The sequence below is a fragment of the Centruroides sculpturatus genome, unplaced genomic scaffold (assembly GCF_000671375.1).
Source record: "Centruroides sculpturatus isolate CEXI.00-Female unplaced genomic scaffold, Cexi_2.0 scaffold1215, whole genome shotgun sequence".
NCBI lineage: Eukaryota > Metazoa > Arthropoda > Arachnida > Scorpiones > Buthidae > Centruroides > Centruroides sculpturatus.
The window spans coordinates 144,465-164,913 of NW_019385505.1; the positions used below are offsets into that span (position 1 = coordinate 144,465).

The 20,449-nt window shown below is 30.9% G+C and overlaps 1 protein-coding gene and 1 pseudogene across 2 annotated transcripts; both read right to left on the bottom strand.

The window, feature by feature from the left end:
• Positions 1-21: 21 nt before the first annotated feature.
• LOC111639629 lies at positions 22-13,247 on the bottom strand. 2 transcript variants are annotated; one of them, XM_023385525.1, is made up of 29 exons: positions 13,123-13,247; positions 9,708-9,948; positions 9,380-9,487; positions 9,091-9,312; positions 8,918-9,014; positions 7,174-7,468; positions 7,012-7,086; positions 6,661-6,763; positions 6,510-6,588; positions 5,950-6,029; positions 5,794-5,874; positions 5,591-5,710; positions 5,411-5,525; positions 5,262-5,331; positions 5,079-5,183; positions 4,876-5,007; positions 3,659-3,764; positions 3,406-3,584; positions 3,142-3,331; positions 2,980-3,021; positions 1,503-1,597; positions 1,318-1,424; positions 1,087-1,253; positions 928-1,014; positions 795-861; positions 611-729; positions 492-541; positions 349-420; positions 22-274 (listed from the first exon to the last, which is right to left on the bottom strand). In XM_023385525.1, exons 4-29 carry the CDS (start codon positions 9,307-9,309, stop codon positions 148-150), a joined length of 2,979 nt encoding a protein of 992 aa, XP_023241293.1. In that variant the 5' UTR covers positions 9,310-9,312; positions 9,380-9,487; positions 9,708-9,948; positions 13,123-13,247; the 3' UTR covers positions 22-147. The 2 variants fall into 2 exon arrangements, with proteins under 2 accessions (XP_023241293.1, XP_023241295.1); XM_023385527.1 differs by lacking the exon at positions 13,123-13,247 and having other exon boundaries at positions 9,708-9,957.
• A 1,736-nt stretch (positions 13,248-14,983) lies between these two features.
• The window catches only part of LOC111639627, a 48,268-nt pseudogene continuing 42,802 nt past the window's right edge, over positions 14,984-20,449 (bottom strand).

Below are 20,449 nucleotides of genomic sequence, written 5' to 3' on the forward strand. Positions count from 1 at the left end.
CACTGATTTCATACAGTAATAAGAAAATGCTTCAGATGGTCAGTTGGCTGTTTTTCTCAAAAAGTGATTCTCTTCTACTCTAATAAGGAACTTAAAATTTAGAAAGTCAATGCAAAATTAGATTAATTTATTACAAATTTTAACTTCTTATAAATTACAACAGTGAAAAAATAATAATTCTTGTATTACAAATATGAATATTAATATAAGAACATTATAAGTAGTTTGTCTCAGTGGATTTCGCAGTGTTCTACTTATAATTGGTTTTAAAATCCTGGAAAATTAAAATAAACATTCAAAATATTATAGTAAAAATGGACTATAATCAATACTTAATGCTTTTCTTACCATTTATAAAAGAATAATGAACACATCAGAACAACAATTGTGCCTCCATTACATGTCAACCATTCTTTAATGCTAACAGAAAAAAATAATTGTTTTAAAAAACATTTAAAATGATTTAAACTTAACTGTGAAAAAGTATTTACCACAATTCTTTTTTGTTATATGAATTGCGACAACTCGAAGTTTTAATTGGCTGCAAAATAAATTGATATAATAATGCAAGATTACATGGATTTTATAAATTAAACAGTATAAGATATACAATTATATCCTTCCAAGACGATTCTTTATAAAAATCAGGAAATGGCAAAGTAGAAACTGAATAAATCTCCCATAAATCTTTTTCATTTTCCCAAGGACAAGATGGTTCACAATTATTTTCTGGAATATTTTGCAAACATAAATGAAAATAAATCAAAATTTAAAAAAAAATATGAAAATATTACCAATCATTTCTTTCAGATCAACTAAATACAATGGAATCTTATAAATAAATGGGTCTAGTTCGTTTTCCTAAAAAATGAATTAAATTTTAAAACACACATTAATGAATTTTAATTAATTATAAACATTTCATACTGCGAATATTTCAACATCCCATTTTCCTGGATGTAATTGCTCGCATTCTAGTTTCAGTGAATGAACGAAGAGATCGGAAGGAATATCCTAATAAGAGGAAAACTTTTTAAATTTTATATAAAAGATTAAATCGCATATTAAAAAATATTTTAAAATTACATCATCATCTTTTAATAATGTTTCATTATTCCATTCGATTATATGGGATTGTTCACATAGAGAAGGACCATTTTCATAAGTGATACGAGTCATAATATTTAATGGTTGTGCTTTTACTTGTTTGAGATCGAGATCTGTGAAAATTATAGGTTGGCTGTTTCTTTTTGCTAAAGGATACATAATAAATTAATATGTCGAAATTATAAAATGATCTAATTTAACAAAATTTACCTTCACATTGAGTATTTGCGGCATTGCCGTGGAAAACAAGAATTAACCAAATATATTTAGTTTCAACTGGAAAATATGGTAGTGGTAAACTGTAGTCTAAACCCCACCTATTAAATAGTTAATTCTCTATTAATTTTCATAATAATGTATTTTAACTGAGAAATTAATTACGTAATTTTTATTACTTTTCGCCATTTGAAACAGTTCGTGTCCACGTTGTTGCAAATGCCATCCGAAGATGTCCTTCGCCAAAACATTGAAATCCATTAAACTTTGGTCTCTAAAATTTAAATCGATTTTATGAAATTTGTAAGTTTTACTTAAAATTAAAATAATAATACTAATAGTATGAATATGAATAATTTCATTATGAGTACAATTTTACTGTTGGTATTCATTTAGTATTTGCTTTTTACATAATCTGTTTGAAAAATTTTAAAAATTTGTTATTTGAAATATTAATATAAAGAAGAGAGAGTAGGATAATGAGGATATTTTGGCCATTTGTCAGGTTAGGCATTTAGTTCTACCTTTTGCAATCAATTATTTGATTCTTCCTTTTATCCATTAAAACCATGTACAATATTATTATTAATTTAGTACATACCGTATTTTTGTGTGGAATGACTGACATGTCATATAAAAAAGGGAGACCAGCATACTGGTTAAAATATAAAATTAATCAGATCTAACAAAACTAGTTGTTAAACAATTAACTTATTGACATTAGTAGCACAGCATCTACCCTGACCTTCCTCTCAAATTCACATAAAGTCGATAATTTACAGCATAAATTTAATATGTTTACTTTTGCATTTTTGAATCAAATAACAATAATAATAATAAAATACACGTTAAAAAAGCACTTTTGGAATTCCACGAGTATTAGAAAGAAGACAAAATGAAGAAATTAAACATATTGATGTAATGCTGACAGTTTCACAGTTTTAGAATAAAAACTGGTTCGTTTTTTAATGCACTCTCTAGAGAGGGATGTATAATGTCACTTAAACCATTTCAGCTTTTAGCGTACAGAAATATATGATTTTGTGATCTCCCTCAGATTGACTGGCATGCTAGTCATTCTGCAAAAATATGGTACATGTATATGAATATCTTTAAAAAATTTAATTTAACTGAAAGAGAATGAAGTTTAATACAACTATTTTGTTACTGAAAATGTTATTTTCCAATTTTGTTTTTAAGATGAATTGACAAAAACCAACAAATAGCATCATAAAATAGAGAAGTTATATGTGTGTGTGTATGTACAGTACATAAATATATATATATTTATTTATTTTAGAATGCTTAATTCATTTTCCAAGATGATAGTACTTACTTCATTTTCTAAAATTATCTTTAATGTGGAAACAAAAACATTATAGTTTGTATAAAATGTTTTAGAAATGAACTGCAAGCACTGGCAATTTTAGATTATGTGAGACTCAAGCAAATGTACACTTGTGATGTCTTTTTCATATAAAGTATAATATCAAATGTGTGCTATGGATGGAAGTATAAAGCCTTAGTTGTCTATACTTTAAACTGACTCTGTTTCTAATATAGTAATGAAATAATCTTATAAATTCGTTTAAATATTAACTAACAATTAAAATTTTCACATTTTAATTTCTTATAGATGAATAATATTATACTTACAACCAATGCACGTACTCTTTTCATTTGATCTCTCGTCGAATCCTGCAGGGATCGTTAAAGACATTAATTATAATTCACAATTCCATTAGCATTTTAAATTATTCTTATCAAATACGAGGATAAATTGAGAGAGTTATTAGTTTATTTATTTAAAACACTTACTATTTCAAAATCAATCCAGTAACTATAATCTAAAAATTTTTTTATTCCATTCTGAAATGGTATGTAACAGCACGGATTATCCGGATATAATCTAGGAAATATTTGAAAGTTGGCAATGTCGACAAATTTATAATTTTTATAGGCATAATTTTCTTCTTGTAACTGCGTCATTGCGTAAGAAGCTAATTTCCTGTATAGCACATACACGGATATCAAACGACAATAAAACCAAAAATTTCTATGTTATTTTGTCAAGAATATTACTTGATAATTGAAGATGGAAGAAATCTGACTATGGAAGAGTAATAACCTCCCTGAATTAAAGACATGATAGCATTTCTTGTAGGATGTTGTATTGACTGAAATTTTCTTGCAAAAAATACTCTATGAGAAATGGAATAAATAAGTTCTTCCATATCATTCATTTCAAAATGAGCCGGTCCCTTAAAATATGCATAAATAGAATGTTTTATTTATTAATTAGAAAGTTTAAGAGAAGCAGATTTCAAAATTTTACCTGACCGCAGAAATCGGAGTCTTGATTGTCGTGACGACACAAGTTTTTCCGATCTACTTTCGAATACGTTTTATAGTAATGCACTTGGACTTTTCTAAGGGTATAGCTAAAAATTTGAAACTATTTATTAATATATATATGATAAACATACACAACACACAGTTCTCTTATGTATAATTATATACAGTATATGGACTTTCCCATTACTTCTATTCATTTTTGTAATTTTTATATTTACTAATATGAATAAATAACTTCATTAATATTTTCAGTAATAACAGAAATGACATTCTAGTTCTTTACTGTAAAATCTACAACAGGTGGTTGAATATATTCAGGTTTATAAAATGATAATGAAAAAAATGTATGTATTAGAAAATATATAATTCTTATTGTAAATCAATGATACAGGTTATTATAAACAGCAGATGAATACATGTAAATTATTACTTTTTATTTTGTTAATAATATTTTCAAACTTCTCAATTCAACAATAATTTTATTCTAAAAGAACAATTTCCAGATCAGAAGAATTAAACTGATGGTCAAAAAGACAAGGCAGTTAAGATGTCAGCTTACTGCTCTGGGGAACTCTGAATTTTTTGCGAGCATGTCAGGTCTATCTCTCTCCATTGTTGGCCTGGCCAAGCCTACGGCGAATAACTTTTTCATTTTTGGCTCTTTCCTTCCCGTGGGCATCCGAGGACCTTTTTTCATATCCATAGTGGGTTTGGAGAAGCTGCAATGGGGTGACCGGGTGGTAAAGGATGGAGCTCAACATATCTGGGATAGAATGTCCATGGGGAGTTGCTTGTCTGGATTAAATCCCAGATTCTCTAGACTAATAGACTGATGCTTTCACCGCCTTGGCCATCCAGCAGTTGTTGGCAGTCTGATTAGCAAAAGTGATAACACATCTGTATAGTTATTGGTTGATCTTTTCTTTGAATTAAATTAAATTTAGAAGTTTCTCAAACTTAATTTTTAATTATTGATATTACACAAGACAGTGGCCAAATTACATAATTTGATTATTTAATAATTAGCACAGTTAAAACCAATAGATAATTCAGTTTATGTTTTTTGCTAACTTTAATGTATACATAAGCGTAGGCTGACATTCAAGATTAGTAATTGCATATGATTATTTTATATGTAAATTTATATTTTAGTTGATGTTTTAAATAATAATTAGCTTAAAAGTTAAGTTTTATTACCTCATAGGAGAATTCATTAATGCTGTAATTAAATAAGATTCGTCGGGAACAATAGTAGTTTGAAGCAAAAACTGATATTTATTGAATACCATTGTTCTAACTTTCTCATTCACAACATATTCTACAAAATCTCTGCGAGAAAATAGTTTTTAAATAATTTTTTTTGTCAAGATATTTAATGATTTTTTAAAAATTATGATTACCTATGAAAGACGCCCCACTGTGAAGAAGAATAAATCTGAAATTCGTCAAATTTCGGTTGTCCGTCCGTCGAAGTAACACTGTATACGTATCCGTCGCAAGCAAATCTAAAATTAAATATCTAAATCGATTAATTTTAATGTGTTTATTCCATAATGTTAAAAATAAAAGTATAAAATGATTACAATGCCTCTTTATAATAGGGATGATTAGGTTTGGCATTTCTTGGAATGGCATGAGAAAAAAAATTGTAGCCTGGTAAATATATTACATAAAAATTATTAAAAATTTAAAATAATATTTAAAGAATTTTATAACATAATTATGCAAAAACCTCTGTAATCTGCAAGTGCAGCTGCGAGATCATCTACGTCACGTAGAGGCAAATCTGCACCGCTGAGATTGATTGCAAAATCCCAGAGACCTCTTCTTAATAATTCCTCAAAACACTAGAAGGATACAGCTTTTAATAGATCGAGTATATGTAAATTTTCTTATAATATACAGAAAATACCTCTAATTGTGCCCTGACAATTTCGTACGAAGCCCAAGACGTTCTAAAAGATCTCTCTTTGGGGAGGACGTAAATGTTAAATGAATCAGAGAAAGCTTTTTTAATTTCTTCACCAAGTCTCTAATATAATTTTTAAAAAATTTAATTTGTATCTATTAATTTATTAAAGGATAATTTAACCAAATTTCTTTTTAACTTCTTACTTCTCTTGTATGTTCGGAATTGCTATCGACGTGAACGACATAAAAGAAGTACGGCCTGTAAATCAGTATAAGAAGTTGCATCTGCAAATAAATTTTGATATTATTATTATTATAATAGTAAAGAATATATTATTATTGTCACAATATTTTATTTACCACAGCGTCGACATCCTCGTGAACGAGTATTAAGAAAGCAAGCCGAGCGGGTATCAAATCGCGATTTTCATTTGTCGATACTAGAAGGAAATTAAGATTTAAAATAAGCGACCAACTTGTTAGTAACGCATTTAATTTGTTTGACTTTACGAACGTACCCATTTTTAATATATTATCCTTTTTAAAAATTTATTTTGTGAATTTTTAAGTATAACACTGCTTCTTAAGTCTTGTCTTAAACTTTTAACTTAGGATATGTTTCATTTTAAAGTTCTTTAGGCTCATCTAATCATATATATGTATGTATAATATGCCAATTAATTAGAACTTATAGATTTATGTATTTAATTTTGATTGTTCAAATGGCTGCACATTAAGATGCTTGCATACCCACTATAGTGATATGGGTTAAGATCTGATCCATACTTTATGATATATCAATGAATCAATATTATATTTCTGAGTCAAAATGCCAAATAATTTTTCTCATAAATTGTCTACAATTTTAAAGGAAACAATTAAAAGATATTTTAAAGATACTAAATGAAATAAATGCTTACATTCTTTCAGTTTTGAAGAATCATGAAGAATCTGATGAATTGGAAGTGACAAATTATTGAACATAACTTTCCCAAATTTCTATTCAAAATTTAAAAAAATCATTAAAAAAAATAGTATTAAATTTATACAATATTAATAGATTAAAATTACCATATTTTGCAGATAAAATGGCGGTACGCACGAACCTTGTCTGTTATATTGGTAAGCGCAATAAACTTGTTTGATTTTTTCTCGACAGTCCTTGTTCCATACTCTACAATATTAAAAAGTTAAGTTTGATTCTTTCGGTATTTATTAATGTATTTTATTTCTACATCATATTTGAATAACACCACTAACACTAATATTATATTTTAAAAAAAAAAGAAACACTGCATAACCATTAAACTAGTACAAAGCTTATTTATGAATTGTTTATAACTAAGTAGACAGCCACTTACTATATATCTATATATAGAAACATAGTACAGAATTTGAGTAAGACTTTACTAAAACATTTACCTTCCTAATACTTTCCATAAATATTCACTAATAAGAGTGGGTGGAGGAGGTTCTTTATTACAGTAGCCACCATAGCTGTAATATAAATTATTATTTTTTTCTTCTTCTAAATGATAATAATATAAATTTAAAATTATTGTTACAATATTACACTCTGCCTACTTCATTCTTATGGCTTTCTTAAGCGAAGGGCATTCTATGTTAAATACCGACGTAGCGTCTTGTATCGTTTCTTCTATTTCGATATCGGAAAGATCGATCCGACGTTCGTTTGGTTTTACGTAGTGCAAAAATATAACTTCATTTTCATTCCACGATTTCTGACAGGTGATATTAACATTTAATATTTTCCTGATACCCGGTGCGGGATCTCTGTTGCAAAATTCAATTCCAAATGCAAACAAACAGGCTTGAAACGAAATGCATCTGCTCAAAGTCGGACACGCTACCTCTTTTTCTGTAGATTAAATTTAAGCATTATTATTTTAAAATAATAGAATTTTCTTTTTCTTTTTTAAACTTTACTAATTAAATGTATTTAAAAGTTAATTTGATGGGCCGAAAACATTTATAAACAATTCCTTGTTGTACTGCAATTTGAAAAAATTGTAGACTAAATTTCTGTCGTCGCCCACCCGTCTTTCCTTAATCTCGAGATGAAAGACGAGACCGGATACGAAAACCTTAGGGACGGGAGACCCCAATTAACTATATACAAAACTTCCAATGCAAACTGGAAGTCACCTTATTTCAATTTAAAAATTTCCCCGAAAGGCATTCAATAGACAATCGGCACGACTCTATTGTTAAAGGAAAAGTATAATGTATGGTGGCAAGACTACTAATTTGAGGTAGAGAGCATATATTTTATATGAAATAAATTAAAAATTACTTGGATTGTATGAGTTAACAAAAGCTTGTATTGATCCAAAAACATTTTTAAAATTAAAATTTAAGCAGTTTAAGCTTACAAAGTATTCAATAATGCATTGTTCTATATTATCAACTTTGAAGAAACCATAAATTGTAAATACTTTTGCCTTTATTTATATCTTAATTTAATGTTATATGTTCTTTTATTTAATATCATGGACTTAGGTGATTTTTTTTATTTATTTATTATTTGGACTTATTTGGGATTTATATAATATTGAATTAAACTTATTATTATTGTGGTGGTTTCGGAACATATCCTACCTGGTATATACAGCAGTGGCTAATGCTATTTCAGACCAAAGTCAAATTACAGAAAACAAATGTTTTGTTTAAGTTGTTCGTGTACATATCTGTTTAAGAATTTCACGACTACGTGCAGGCCTTTTGTAGCGTGTTGTACGCGCCGTTACGAAGCCGTAATGTATGCAATTTGATGCCAGTGCACGAAAGGACTACCGGCGCAGTACATTCTTCACCCATTCTCTACAGACAATTTATTTTGTGAGCAAGTTCTGAGTATTTACTAATTTTTTCATTGTATGTATTTTGTACACTTGTCTTTGACGTAAGTGATTTTGTTTTGTTTGTCATTAAATGTGATATCTGGTCCGTTGCCACGGACCATTTTGTCTGCAATTACGGCACGATCATTACTATATTTTGCGAGCCATTTTACGCTACCATATTTGTAGCATGGTTTCAGAGTGCGTAGAAGTTTTCATTTACCAGCAAGCTTTTGATGTATTATATTTACTATTTGGTTATACCGACGAGTGTACAAGTGCATAACCTAATTATTTTGTTTAAATTTATTACTCTATTTTTAAATTATTACATACTATTAATTTAATAATAGTTTTAAGTTTTAAGAATTTGTTTTAAATTACAAGGAAAATAAAATCATTTTTCTATATTCTAAAATATTATGTTAGATGACTGCAATTTCAACAGCAAAATAAAAACTTCTTACTTTCATCTCTGTCTGTAAGAATTTGAGGATGCTCTGCCCATTCTTTATTTTTTAATGTAGAATTGGAATTGTTTCCAACAATTAGCATCATACTTAACTAGAATTAACAATATCAAACATGTATATAAAGAAATTGTAATATAGGATTTGTCATAGACTATGTTGATACTTGCATCTTTGATACTATAATCTTTGGGACAGAGAAGCGCACTCCGCGAACGAGTCTCCATCAACACGTATTCTCTGATGATTATTTCGTCCTTATTAGGTTTATAATGATACTTATAGATCTCCGGATCAGGTACCACTCTTCCATTTAAAGTGAAATTCTCCGCCGTAACGTAACAAACAACAAACAAAACAGACAGATACGGGTAGCTTCTAGTTTTCATAATCTAAATCAAATAACAATTAATTAAATAATAGAAAAGTTAGTTTTCTGCATGTAAATATATTACATACTGTTCCTATACAGCTAGGATTTGGCTTCCATCATATAGTTTTGGCACCACTTGCAATAATTTATCTCGATAGATAATTTAGTATAATGTCCTTTGGAATTTGACCATTCTATTTAATAATTATACAATACAGTGTTTAACTTAAAAAAGACATTTATAAATTCAAAATATCTTCAAATTACAAGTAATAAATCACATTTTGTTAAAATTCCATTAACATTCCTACCAGAAAATAATAATATTTACTTCAAAAAAATCAATTATCATCATTATTTAATTAAACGTTAGAACATTAATCCAAACCCCCCAAAATATAGAAAGATTATTACATTTTTTACTTATCTCTTTCTCCAAGCTCAGTTAATACTTAGTAATAATAAGTAAGTGGTCGTTCCCAGACAGGAAAAGATAGATAAAACGAAAAACCTAATCGAATTAGCGATAAGTGAAGTCACACACCAGAGAAAATATGCCGTAGAATTATTTGTTTTTCGGATAAAATGCTGCAAACTGTACAAGAATAAGTGAAATCGATCCCGTAAATCGGCAACTTCCGTCACTTCTGATAATCTGTGTAAAGGAAACGTTTTCTTTTTAGATAATTTTGCTTACACAAGTTTAACTTTACCGTAAACAGTAAGAAGCGAGTAAAATCATCGGGGGAAAAAACTTTAGAATAAGGACTGGACTGTTGTTTACGGTGTGCGCTGGCACCCGATATAATTGGGCTGCACTTTTAAAAAATCTATAGATCTATAAATTCCCATTGTCCGTCCGTCATTCCTTAATCTCGAGGAAAGAGTTAGATGTATGAAAGACGAGACCGGATAAGGAAATATTCGGGGCATCTTGGCCCCGATTAACTATATACGAACATCAGATGCAAACCGGAAGTCACGTTATTTCAATTCAAAAGCTCACTAAGAAACAAAGACCCGCCACACTCGTACTCTCTTAAAGTCAATTAAACCGTAAATAAATAATCGCTATTTCTAGAAGACGAGTTACTAATATATTTTTTATTTCATATATAAAGGAAAGAACGAACATCTCTCATTATATACAAAAGGTAACGTATTTAAAATCATGCTAATTTAAAAAGAACACCCCACAACTAGGGAGAAACTAAACCTTATGTCCCCACTAAAGTATATCCTTAGGGTAAAAACTATCCGTACATTTATTTTAAATTGTTAGTTTTTAACACGTGTATAAACTATACAATATACATTTAGCATCTCATTCCCGCTTTTTGCTTGATTTATAACATGCCATTTTGCCAACAAAACGCTTCGGAATGCAATATTGTGGCGAAGGGCAAAGAGGTTTACGTAAGCTTCCTTTAGGTGATATTTCACTCGTTTGTTGTATTTCAAACAATACTAAATTGCGGAAATTGTGTGAACATTCGCGAATTCTAACAGCTACTCCAGAAAATCACAAAGTACAGGCGTTAGAAAGCGAAAATCAGAGAAGACCAAGACAGAAACGTAAGCTCCAAATGATTGTAAACGTGACTATCGATCTACGTACAATCTTGAAATGAAGTTACCAGTGCCAATGCCCGACCGTCGAGCGTTAACGTTAGAAATTGATGTAAAGTACACTTTAAACATATACTATTTGAAAAGTTTTGATGATTGTGTTATCTTAGTTTTCTCTTAGGGGCACGGCATTACCTACTTTCCCTTCGGCACAATTCAAAATTCCCATTACGCATTTTGTGTCCAGTCGCTCGTTAGAATACGCGCCGGGACAGTCCAGTCCATTCCACCGGCGGTTACCACTAACAGACCAATGATTTGTTGATTTCTTTTCGGGACAGGCGGAGTTTTACCGGATTTTCTTGGCGTTAGTAACACTTAAATTGGCGTCAGATTTACACAGAAGTCTTTCCGCGATGCATCCTCCTCGGCATATCGCTTTGTCGAAATCAAATAAACCAATTCGAATAACTTTTTCATAAACGCGATATCGCTTAACTACAACGAAACATTTCGCCCCCTTCCGATTTCATTTCCCCTTATTAACCCATTGCCCCAAACTTCCTGCTGACACTGCTTAACGTTATACTTACAAAATAACCTATTTGTAAGTGAAGAATGGAAATTATTGGTTTATATCCTAAAAAATACACACGTTTTTATTTATGTAAATTAGACCGGAAGGACAATCGGCTAAAAATTCATTTCTAATTCTTTATCCGCTAAGCGATTACACTAATATTAACTCTACTGTATATATATTACAGGTAGAGACTAAGAAAACAAACCGAAAGGTGAAAAATAAGGGTAGAACACGATCTATTCAAACTAAAATTAACTTCATTTTGTCGGTATTAACAAAAGGATTTATGCAAATGACTCGTGATACTCCTGCAAAAGTTTAACTAATCATTTAGTAATGAAATGTTAATACTTACCCGAAATGAAATGTTTCTGACAAACTCTTGCATCGATATTCACTTTATCCGTATTGAAATTTTTCCGGTCAATTCTTCAGAGCCACGTAAATTGCCTTCGTGGCGAAAGCTCCCAAATTTGGGGTCTTGGATGACAAATAATGCCGTGAATTAAAAAAAATGACGTTCCTTTGTTCTCGAGTGAACTAGCATTACACCACAATTCACCATAGTGATATTAGCCACGAATAAACAACGCGAGAACTCCGGTCAAAGCGCGCGTAAACACAAATAAAACGTAGACCACAAAGATGGCGCCGGACAATTGCGTATGCTCAAGACGTCACTCGTAATGTCGATTCGAAACCTGTCTATTTATTATCGTGGCAGCATTGCTTCATTCAAATACTGTATTAATAGTAGACCATTAGTCATTGATCATCTACTACGTTCGGTCGAATTAACTTCGGCCTTCTTCCTATCGGATCCATCGGCACGGTGGCATTCGAATAGGAAATTTACATAATACGAAGTTACCGGTCAGCACAAAATAACATTTTAGTGGTTTCCAGGGCGCAAAGTTTGGTTCGTTTTCTGGAAATTTGATCGGTTGGCAGATTACTATTTGAAATTCGGCTGCGAATGGAACAGTTTGTTGTAGATAACATTAGAAAAAATTGTGTCTATTCGACTAATGAAATTGTCAGGGTCTACGAAGTTTATACTTGGGATTTACTGGCAAATGTTCGTATCCGGCTTCTTCTAACTTGTCTTTTTTGCTACGCTTTCCAACAGTCCGAATATATTATACTACCTTCTTTCACGTTATTTCGTATTGCATTAATCGACATTTTAGCCGAACGGTCTTGCATGGTGACTAAAAAACACTGCAAATTCCACCGAATACCCACTTCTGTGGAAGAACACGTCCGACATTTTGTTTTCTACGTGTAAATCGACTTTCGTACGCCTCAACGACTCCGTTTGCACCACATTTTACAATGGTTCGAGATTTTTAAAAAATTGGTACAAACGTAACGTACCGTACGTAATAATTCCGATCGACAATCGTACCGGGATTATTTCCTAACCATATAAAATTCCAATTTCTAGGAAAATACGAAATGCAATTTGTTCCTCAGTTGATTATTGTCATATTCTAAAATCCAATAATAACGAGCTAACCAAAAAGGAACACAATTACCGCGATCTTTGAAAAAACATTACAGTACATCACTCCTACCAAGAAACTCAACTTACATAACTACACGATGTTGAATGACGTAACTATGCAAAGCAGGTCGAAAATAAATAAACGCTTTTAATGCTCAACAAAAATTTACCTTACAGACAGAAGTTGCGTATTTCTAATGTAGTCTGTCGTCACAATACAAAATTACCATTCACCATCCGGAATTACAAGTACGAGAAGAAAGGAGTCTCTCTCTTCCCATTCTAGAGAAAGTAGATAAGTAGCATTGGTGCAGGACAGACCGAAAGATAAAAATATCATTATTAAGGGATCCGTAAGAATGCCAAGACATGTAAATGTGGAATGAAATTGAATTACGTAAGCACATACACTATGCTTCGTTTTTCCTTTGAGGGTCGTTAATCCTCTATATCGGGGGTTTCCATTTGCCACCCAGTTATATAGGTATATAAAATTGATATACGAATAAAATTACTTACGGATAATCAATCGTAAAACAATATACTGTATTCCAAACCAATTCTTTAATATAGGTGTTAGGCTCGAAGACCGAAAAAATCGACCGCAACGCGTTGCGGAATTTCCGGATCCAACCACCGAAATTCGCTCAATGGGACTACACACTGCGCCAACTGGATGGCAATTTGTCGGAGAATGTTACTCGATTATCTTATTAATTAATCTTACTTAATTGAAGTCGCACTGTAACAAACTGGTTGCTTGATATGGCTGCAGCACCATCGAATTCAGTATACAATTAGTTTTCTAAAAGTGAAAAGTCTTGTTTCTAAACCGATGAAAGTATGGAATATTTGCTTTAAAATTCGTATACCCTCTACATATTCATTAGCATTAAATATGACTGAATAATGAAAAAGTCGGATAAAATAAAAGATTGACTTATAAAGGTCTACTGTGTATTCTAAAACAAATATATTTCAGGATTTTGGTTTACATCATATACAGATTCTTCCTGACAGGCTGTATTCTTTTTGTTTGAAACTGTGAGTCTGTGAGAGAATACTGGACACTCATAAGTGTGTGTGTTTCCTCGAAATTCTATACTAGGGTATGCCAAATAACTGTTTACGCAAATGATTGAAATCTGTTGTATTCAAAGTAGTTTGGGCTAGAATGAATACCCAGTAAATGCTATAAGTATTGTTCAATATTTGTTTCCTACTATATTGCTATACAAAACTTTTTTTTGGTTCGGCAATTATTTTTCATTTCATTAAAATAATAATAATAATTGCCGGATGGAAGAACGAGCATCCTTTTAGAAGACTTGACAGAATTTCAAGTGATAGAAAAATCAACAGTTTACCATTGTAGTTTTGCTAAAATTATGTCTGCAAGACTAAATGATGTAGTTTAATTGACTGTGGAGAACAATTTCTAGATATTTTATGCATAACAGTTATGAGTATCACGCTACTATGCTGGATAGATAAACTACTACTTTTCCAAAAAGACTGGATTCAAACCTTTTTTATGAATAAAAGAAACAGTTTTATCAGAACTGATAGTTTATGTATCAAGACAATAGTAATGTTAAATAGAAATGAAATCAGAGTTCTGAGAAAATTTACAAACAGGGCCAAGATTAAATTGGTCCGGCGGAGGCCAATTTAATCTCGAGAATCCATCCACGAAACAAAAAGGAGAACAAATCCTATTCTGCAGGTGTTCTGGTGCAATGGATTCCCTCCAGTAATACTAACCGAATTAAGAATGGACTAATTGCAGAGCGGGTAATTGGAGGAGGTCCTTAATTAATCCGGCAAACTAACGTGACACTCCGCGCCGGTTGGCAACGACACTTTTATCCAAATTCTTGATAAAAAGTGTATTTGGTAAGTATAAACTTTAGCTATAATTTGTATCAATATATTTTGAAAATTAGTTTCAACTTTTATAATTGAGTAATAATCTATTTGCATTTCTAATATTAAAGTGTACAGATTATTTCTAATAAAAATTATACAATATTTTAACATCTTAATTTTTTTTTATTTATGTTATGAAAATTTTTATTAAAAACAATGTCCACTAATGATTTTTATAGACACTATTTATTGTCAATGTTCACAATAAAGAAGAGAAACTGCAGTAGTATGTGCTTGCTTATCTTGTCTATACACACTTTATATATTCATTATATAGAAAAAAATCAATCATATTTGTAGGTAATTTGTGAAGATGCAGTTCTTTGCAGACCATACACTATCAGTACACATTAGAGCCATTCTAGTGATTAGCACTACTACTTTTCTCTTTAGTAGACGTTGGCTTGTTTGGAATTTTTATTATAGTCTATTAATTTTACAGAGACACAATAGATTAGCAGAATTTCTGTGATGTGGCATTAAAACATTTAAATAATGGAAGAAATTATTATTTTCTTATTACGTAAACGCAACAGAATTTTAATACGGGTTCTTCGTTTAAGATGAAATTACCCCCGAATTTTATCCATTCCTACCTAAATGGTGACACTCCCTTTTCAGAGGTTATCTATTTATATACGCTTTCCCCTTTTGGTAACCCATTTTATGATAAGAATAAGAGTTTGTACTTTGAGCACAAATTAAAACTAACAGTTTTAATTGTAATATGTACAAGACTTTAAAGTACCTTCAAACAAAGAATGCAAAATATATATATATATATTTTTTTTACTAATGACCAGATTTTTTTCTTCTGGATCTCTGCAAACATTGCACTAGACCTTTTAAAAACTTTGTTTTTTCTTTTTCCATGAGATTATAGCAATGACTGAGAAAATTCTATAAAATATATGTTGGCTACTTTCAATAATAAACATTAACAAAAAAAAATTTTTTTTTATACTATAACCTCTGTAAAATATACTGGAATGAAAAATTCATATTCCTGTGTAATTCTTAAACAGTTTACAAAAGTTAAAAGTTATTAGATGTTGGAAGTATAATATGAACATTCACAGTTTGAAAGGTATATATAAACGATTAACACATTACACGTCACAAATAAGATATAGAAATAATATTGTATCTGCTGTTGGAACATAAAAAAAAAAGAAAAAAAAATTGAAAATGCATTACCAGTCACAGAATTTCTTATAATGTTGTTACATCTCCATTGACAAAACTGTTTTTTTACATAAAAATAAAACGGAACCCATTCAGTATGAGACACCAAAAAACACCAACTTTTTTTTTGTTATTTTTTTTTGCCTATTTTGAAGTGAGGAAGTCAATATAATAATGATTCTGAGTCACTGATACCCATATAAACAGCTGCAGTTGTGGAGGCATATAGAGCAACTGAAAGTTAAAGTCATATTTGTACAGTGTATTCAATCAATGCTCCAATAGTTCATGCAGATTTCCACTACTGCATCAATTTTTTCTGAACTCTGTGTTTTCAAGTCAAAAAAAATCACTACTTGGCATGACAGCCAGCTCTGGTTTTCTTTGTTGTTTTTTTTATAATTATTATCTATGTAGTAATCCATTTAGCGATTACCTACAAAGAAAAAGTTTTAATTAATCAAGACGGTAAAATTAGAATAGTAAATTCTGGTAGATAAGTCATGACGTACCGGCTGTTGCTACCGCCTGTGATGCACCGGCTGCTGCTGCTGACTGGGCGGCCTTCTGTTTTAACATAGTCCAGTCGAATGTGTAGTCATATTGATGATTAAGTGTGCGAAATAAAATGCGAAATAATTGCCTCAGGTACATATAATCTGGTGCTTCTTCAAAGCGTAGACCTCGACAGTAATTCAAGTACATCGCAAATTCGGCCGGAAATCCCTTAAAACAAGAATTAAAAAATTAAGTATTGTGTATAATTAACTTAATTGTATGTACTGTATATGATGAAAAATTGATGTGGGGTACATTAATTATATATATTAAGGCTAATTGTTACACATTGATTACATGTAAATTAATTAACATTACCAATTACCAATTAAAAATGTTAAAATAACAATGAAATTAGCATACAGAATATCAATAAAAATTTAAAATAAACACTACAAACAAAGATGAAACAATCTATCACAACACACTAGACATCACAATCAACATAGACATATCTATTCCAAACACATTCTAAAAAAATGAGTAAATAATGCATTTAGAATTTGCCCACGAAATAAGTATTTTATCCATTTGCCACAGATGCTTTATTTTGCTTATAGTTCTTTCTGCACACTATACCACTTACACTATACAAAAGTCCAGAATCATTAGACCTTAACAAGGTCTACATTTGTGGGTTAGGCAGAGACCCATGTTTGAAAAATAGTCTCCCTTGGCTACCGGCAGCAAAAGCAGTGCTGACTTAAGCATGGCTACTGCAATGCCCTAGACAGTTGTGAGGAACCAACCTAGCCTTGGTGTTTCTCTGACAATGCATCCACAAACCACAAAGGCTGGAAAACCACACCAGCAGATGAAATAGACAATGGAAATGAAGGAGTTTATCATCCATACTTACTACACCGTCACAACACTGGAAACACACGATAGCATACAGATAACTACTACACGATAAGTTCATGCAATACCCTCACCTCACTGTCACAAAACAAGGGGGTTTTTTAAATAAAATAAAAAAAAAGAAACAAATATACACAATAACCTTATCCCACAAACAACACAGAAATGTACACAAAACACAATTCTATCACAAGCCTGCCTGGCAGAGAAGAATAGAAACACAAATAAATGACATTAGACAGCAATTAGGCAGGCTGACATAATACACTAAAAACAAACAATATAACACCCAAATTGAAGAAACAACTCAAAAACATTTTCAAGAAAATCAAAACACACACAAAACATGAAATCACAACACACACATTATAGAATACATTGCTATACTAAAACAAAAATTGCAACCAAAGCACTCAAATGATACAAAACATGTACACTGTGAAAACAACAAAATAAATTATTTGCAAACAATAAAAAAACTCTTTTACAGACAAATCAGTACCAAAACAAACACTGATACACAGCACAGTGGCACACCAACAGAAGAAGAACTCACAACTTATTGGTCTTCTCTTTGGTCCAATGCTGTTACATATAATGCTCATGCAGGCTGGATTGAGGAGGAGAACAGAAACTTGCACAACATACCAACTATGCCCTGTGCTGAAATAAACGTACACGACATCCGCTACACTGTTAACAAAACACACAACTGGAAGACACCTGGTGTAGACAACATTCACAATTTCTGGTACAAAAAGTTTACATCACTGCACCAGGAACTAGCTAAACATCTAACACACATCATCATCAACCTACAAGACATGCCAAAATTTCTCACTCAGGGCATCACCTATATGAATCCTAAAAACAACACCACCACAGATCCCACACAATACAGACCAATTACATGTCTTCCAACACTCTACAAATTATTGACATCCTGTATCACAAACAAAATATACAAACATGTTGAAGAACACGACATTCTTACGGAACAACAAAAAGGTTGCCATAGAAATCACAGGGGATGTAAAGAACAGTTAATCATAGATTCAGCCATTCTACGACAAGCACACAAACAACACAGAAACATACATGTGGCATATATAGACTTCAGAAAAGCATTTGACAGTGTTCCACACAGTTGGCTGCTACATATTCTACACATGTACAAAATACATCCATCACCCATTGCATTCTTCGAAAACACTATGCAGCACTGGAGAACAACACTGCATCTCATGGTTAGTAACACTTCCATACAAACAAACGAAATATTTATTAGGCGAGGAATTTTTCAAGGAGATTCCTTGAGTCCTCTCTGGTTCTGCCTAGCCCTGAACCCACTATCCAACATGTTAAACAACATGCATTATGGCTACAATATCAGACATGAAAAAACAACACAGTTTACACTGTCACATCTCATGTACATGGATGACATAAAACTTTATGCATCCACACAGAAACAACTTCATCAACTCCTACAAATCACACACTCTTACACTAAGGACATACAAATGGAGTTTGGCTTAGACAAATGTAAAAAACTTCACATAGAAAAAAGGAATCCTGAAAAAAGAAGATTTTGCACTTGGAAATGGGGACATTATTGAATCCATGGAAGAGGGCAAGTTCTACAAGTATTTAGGATTCCACAGGCCAAACTAACAGAACATACACAAATAAAGCAAAGATTAATTAAAGAATACCAAAATAGGTTAAATGCCATTCTCAAAACACAGCTAGATGCAAAACACACAGTTAAAGCAATAAACACATATGTCATCCCAGTACTCACATACTCTTTTGGAATTATACATTGGACTCGCACAGATCTCGAGCAACTCCAAAGGAAAACAAGAACAACACTTACTAAGCATAAACATCATCCTAAATCCGCCATAGAAAGATTAACCCTTCCACGTAAAGATGGCGGACGTGGCATCTTTACGTGGTTATTGACATAGTTAACCTTCACATAGTTAACCTTCACTACAAACAAATACAGTCACTGCGAGAGTTTTTCTACAGGAAAATACTATGTATTAATATGATATAAGCATTTAAAGTTTTTATATCATTTCGCAAAAATTCTAGTACGGCTTGTAAGTATTAATTCATTATGAAGTTTAATAATAGCAATTACAAATTCAATTTACTTCACATGAATGATGTGATGATAGCATGTATAAGCTTATTCTAATGATTAATTCATATAATACAATAATGCATTTGCTAAATGCTTCAGAATTGCTTTAAATATATATTTAACTTAAAAAAAATTCAAAGTAACAATAAAATCTTTAAATACAAAATTGTTTTAAACTCTGAAATAAGGCTATATTTTCGAACATTAACTTAATTTATTCAATTAATTTATTTAGTATTTTTTTCCCCTCTTTCTCTTCTTAGCAAATTTAATATAACGTAATAAATATACTGAAAAAATAAAGGCCATATTAAAAATTATTAATAACTTAATTTATGGAAATCTATTATAGCTAATAGCATAATTTTTCCTTGTGTCAAAATTAATAACTTAATACCTAGAGCATATAAAAATTACAATAATATAGGATTTCCAATACAAGAATTCAACTGTTTACATTAAATTAATTAAAGGTATTGCAATCTAAACTTATTTTATAGTAGAAATTGCTTATCAACTTGATTTTAATGTTTAAATTTACATATGATTTTATTCATATTTTATGTGATTGTTAAAATAACTATTTGTTTTTCCTTTGCAAAATGTGTGCTATTTTTTCTGAAAATAATAGAACATATTAGCATAACAGTCTCTCTATAAAATTACTCTAGTGAGTATATCTCACCAGAGTAATTTTATACAGTAATACCTTGACTTATGCTACCCCGACTTACGCGATGTTCAAATCTTGTCGATTCGTCTTTTGTTTGAGTGCCACTCAACTCTTGATTACTCACTCCCCACACTAT

What these genes read in the sequence shown, in the direction of transcription:
- LOC111639629 (XM_023385525.1), bottom strand. Translation starts at nt 9,309, where the DNA reads ATGAAAACTAGAAGCTACCCGTATCTGTCTGTTTTGTTTGTTGTTTGT. An exon ending in CGTCTTGGAAGGATATAATT is followed by an intron (nt 542 to 610) that starts GTATATCTTATA and finishes TTTATTTTGCAG; the next exon opens with CCAATTAAAACTTCGAGTTG. An exon ending in TATAACAAAAAAGAATTGTG is followed by an intron (nt 421 to 491) that starts GTAAATACTTTT and finishes TTTTTCTGTTAG; the next exon opens with CATTAAAGAATGGTTGACAT.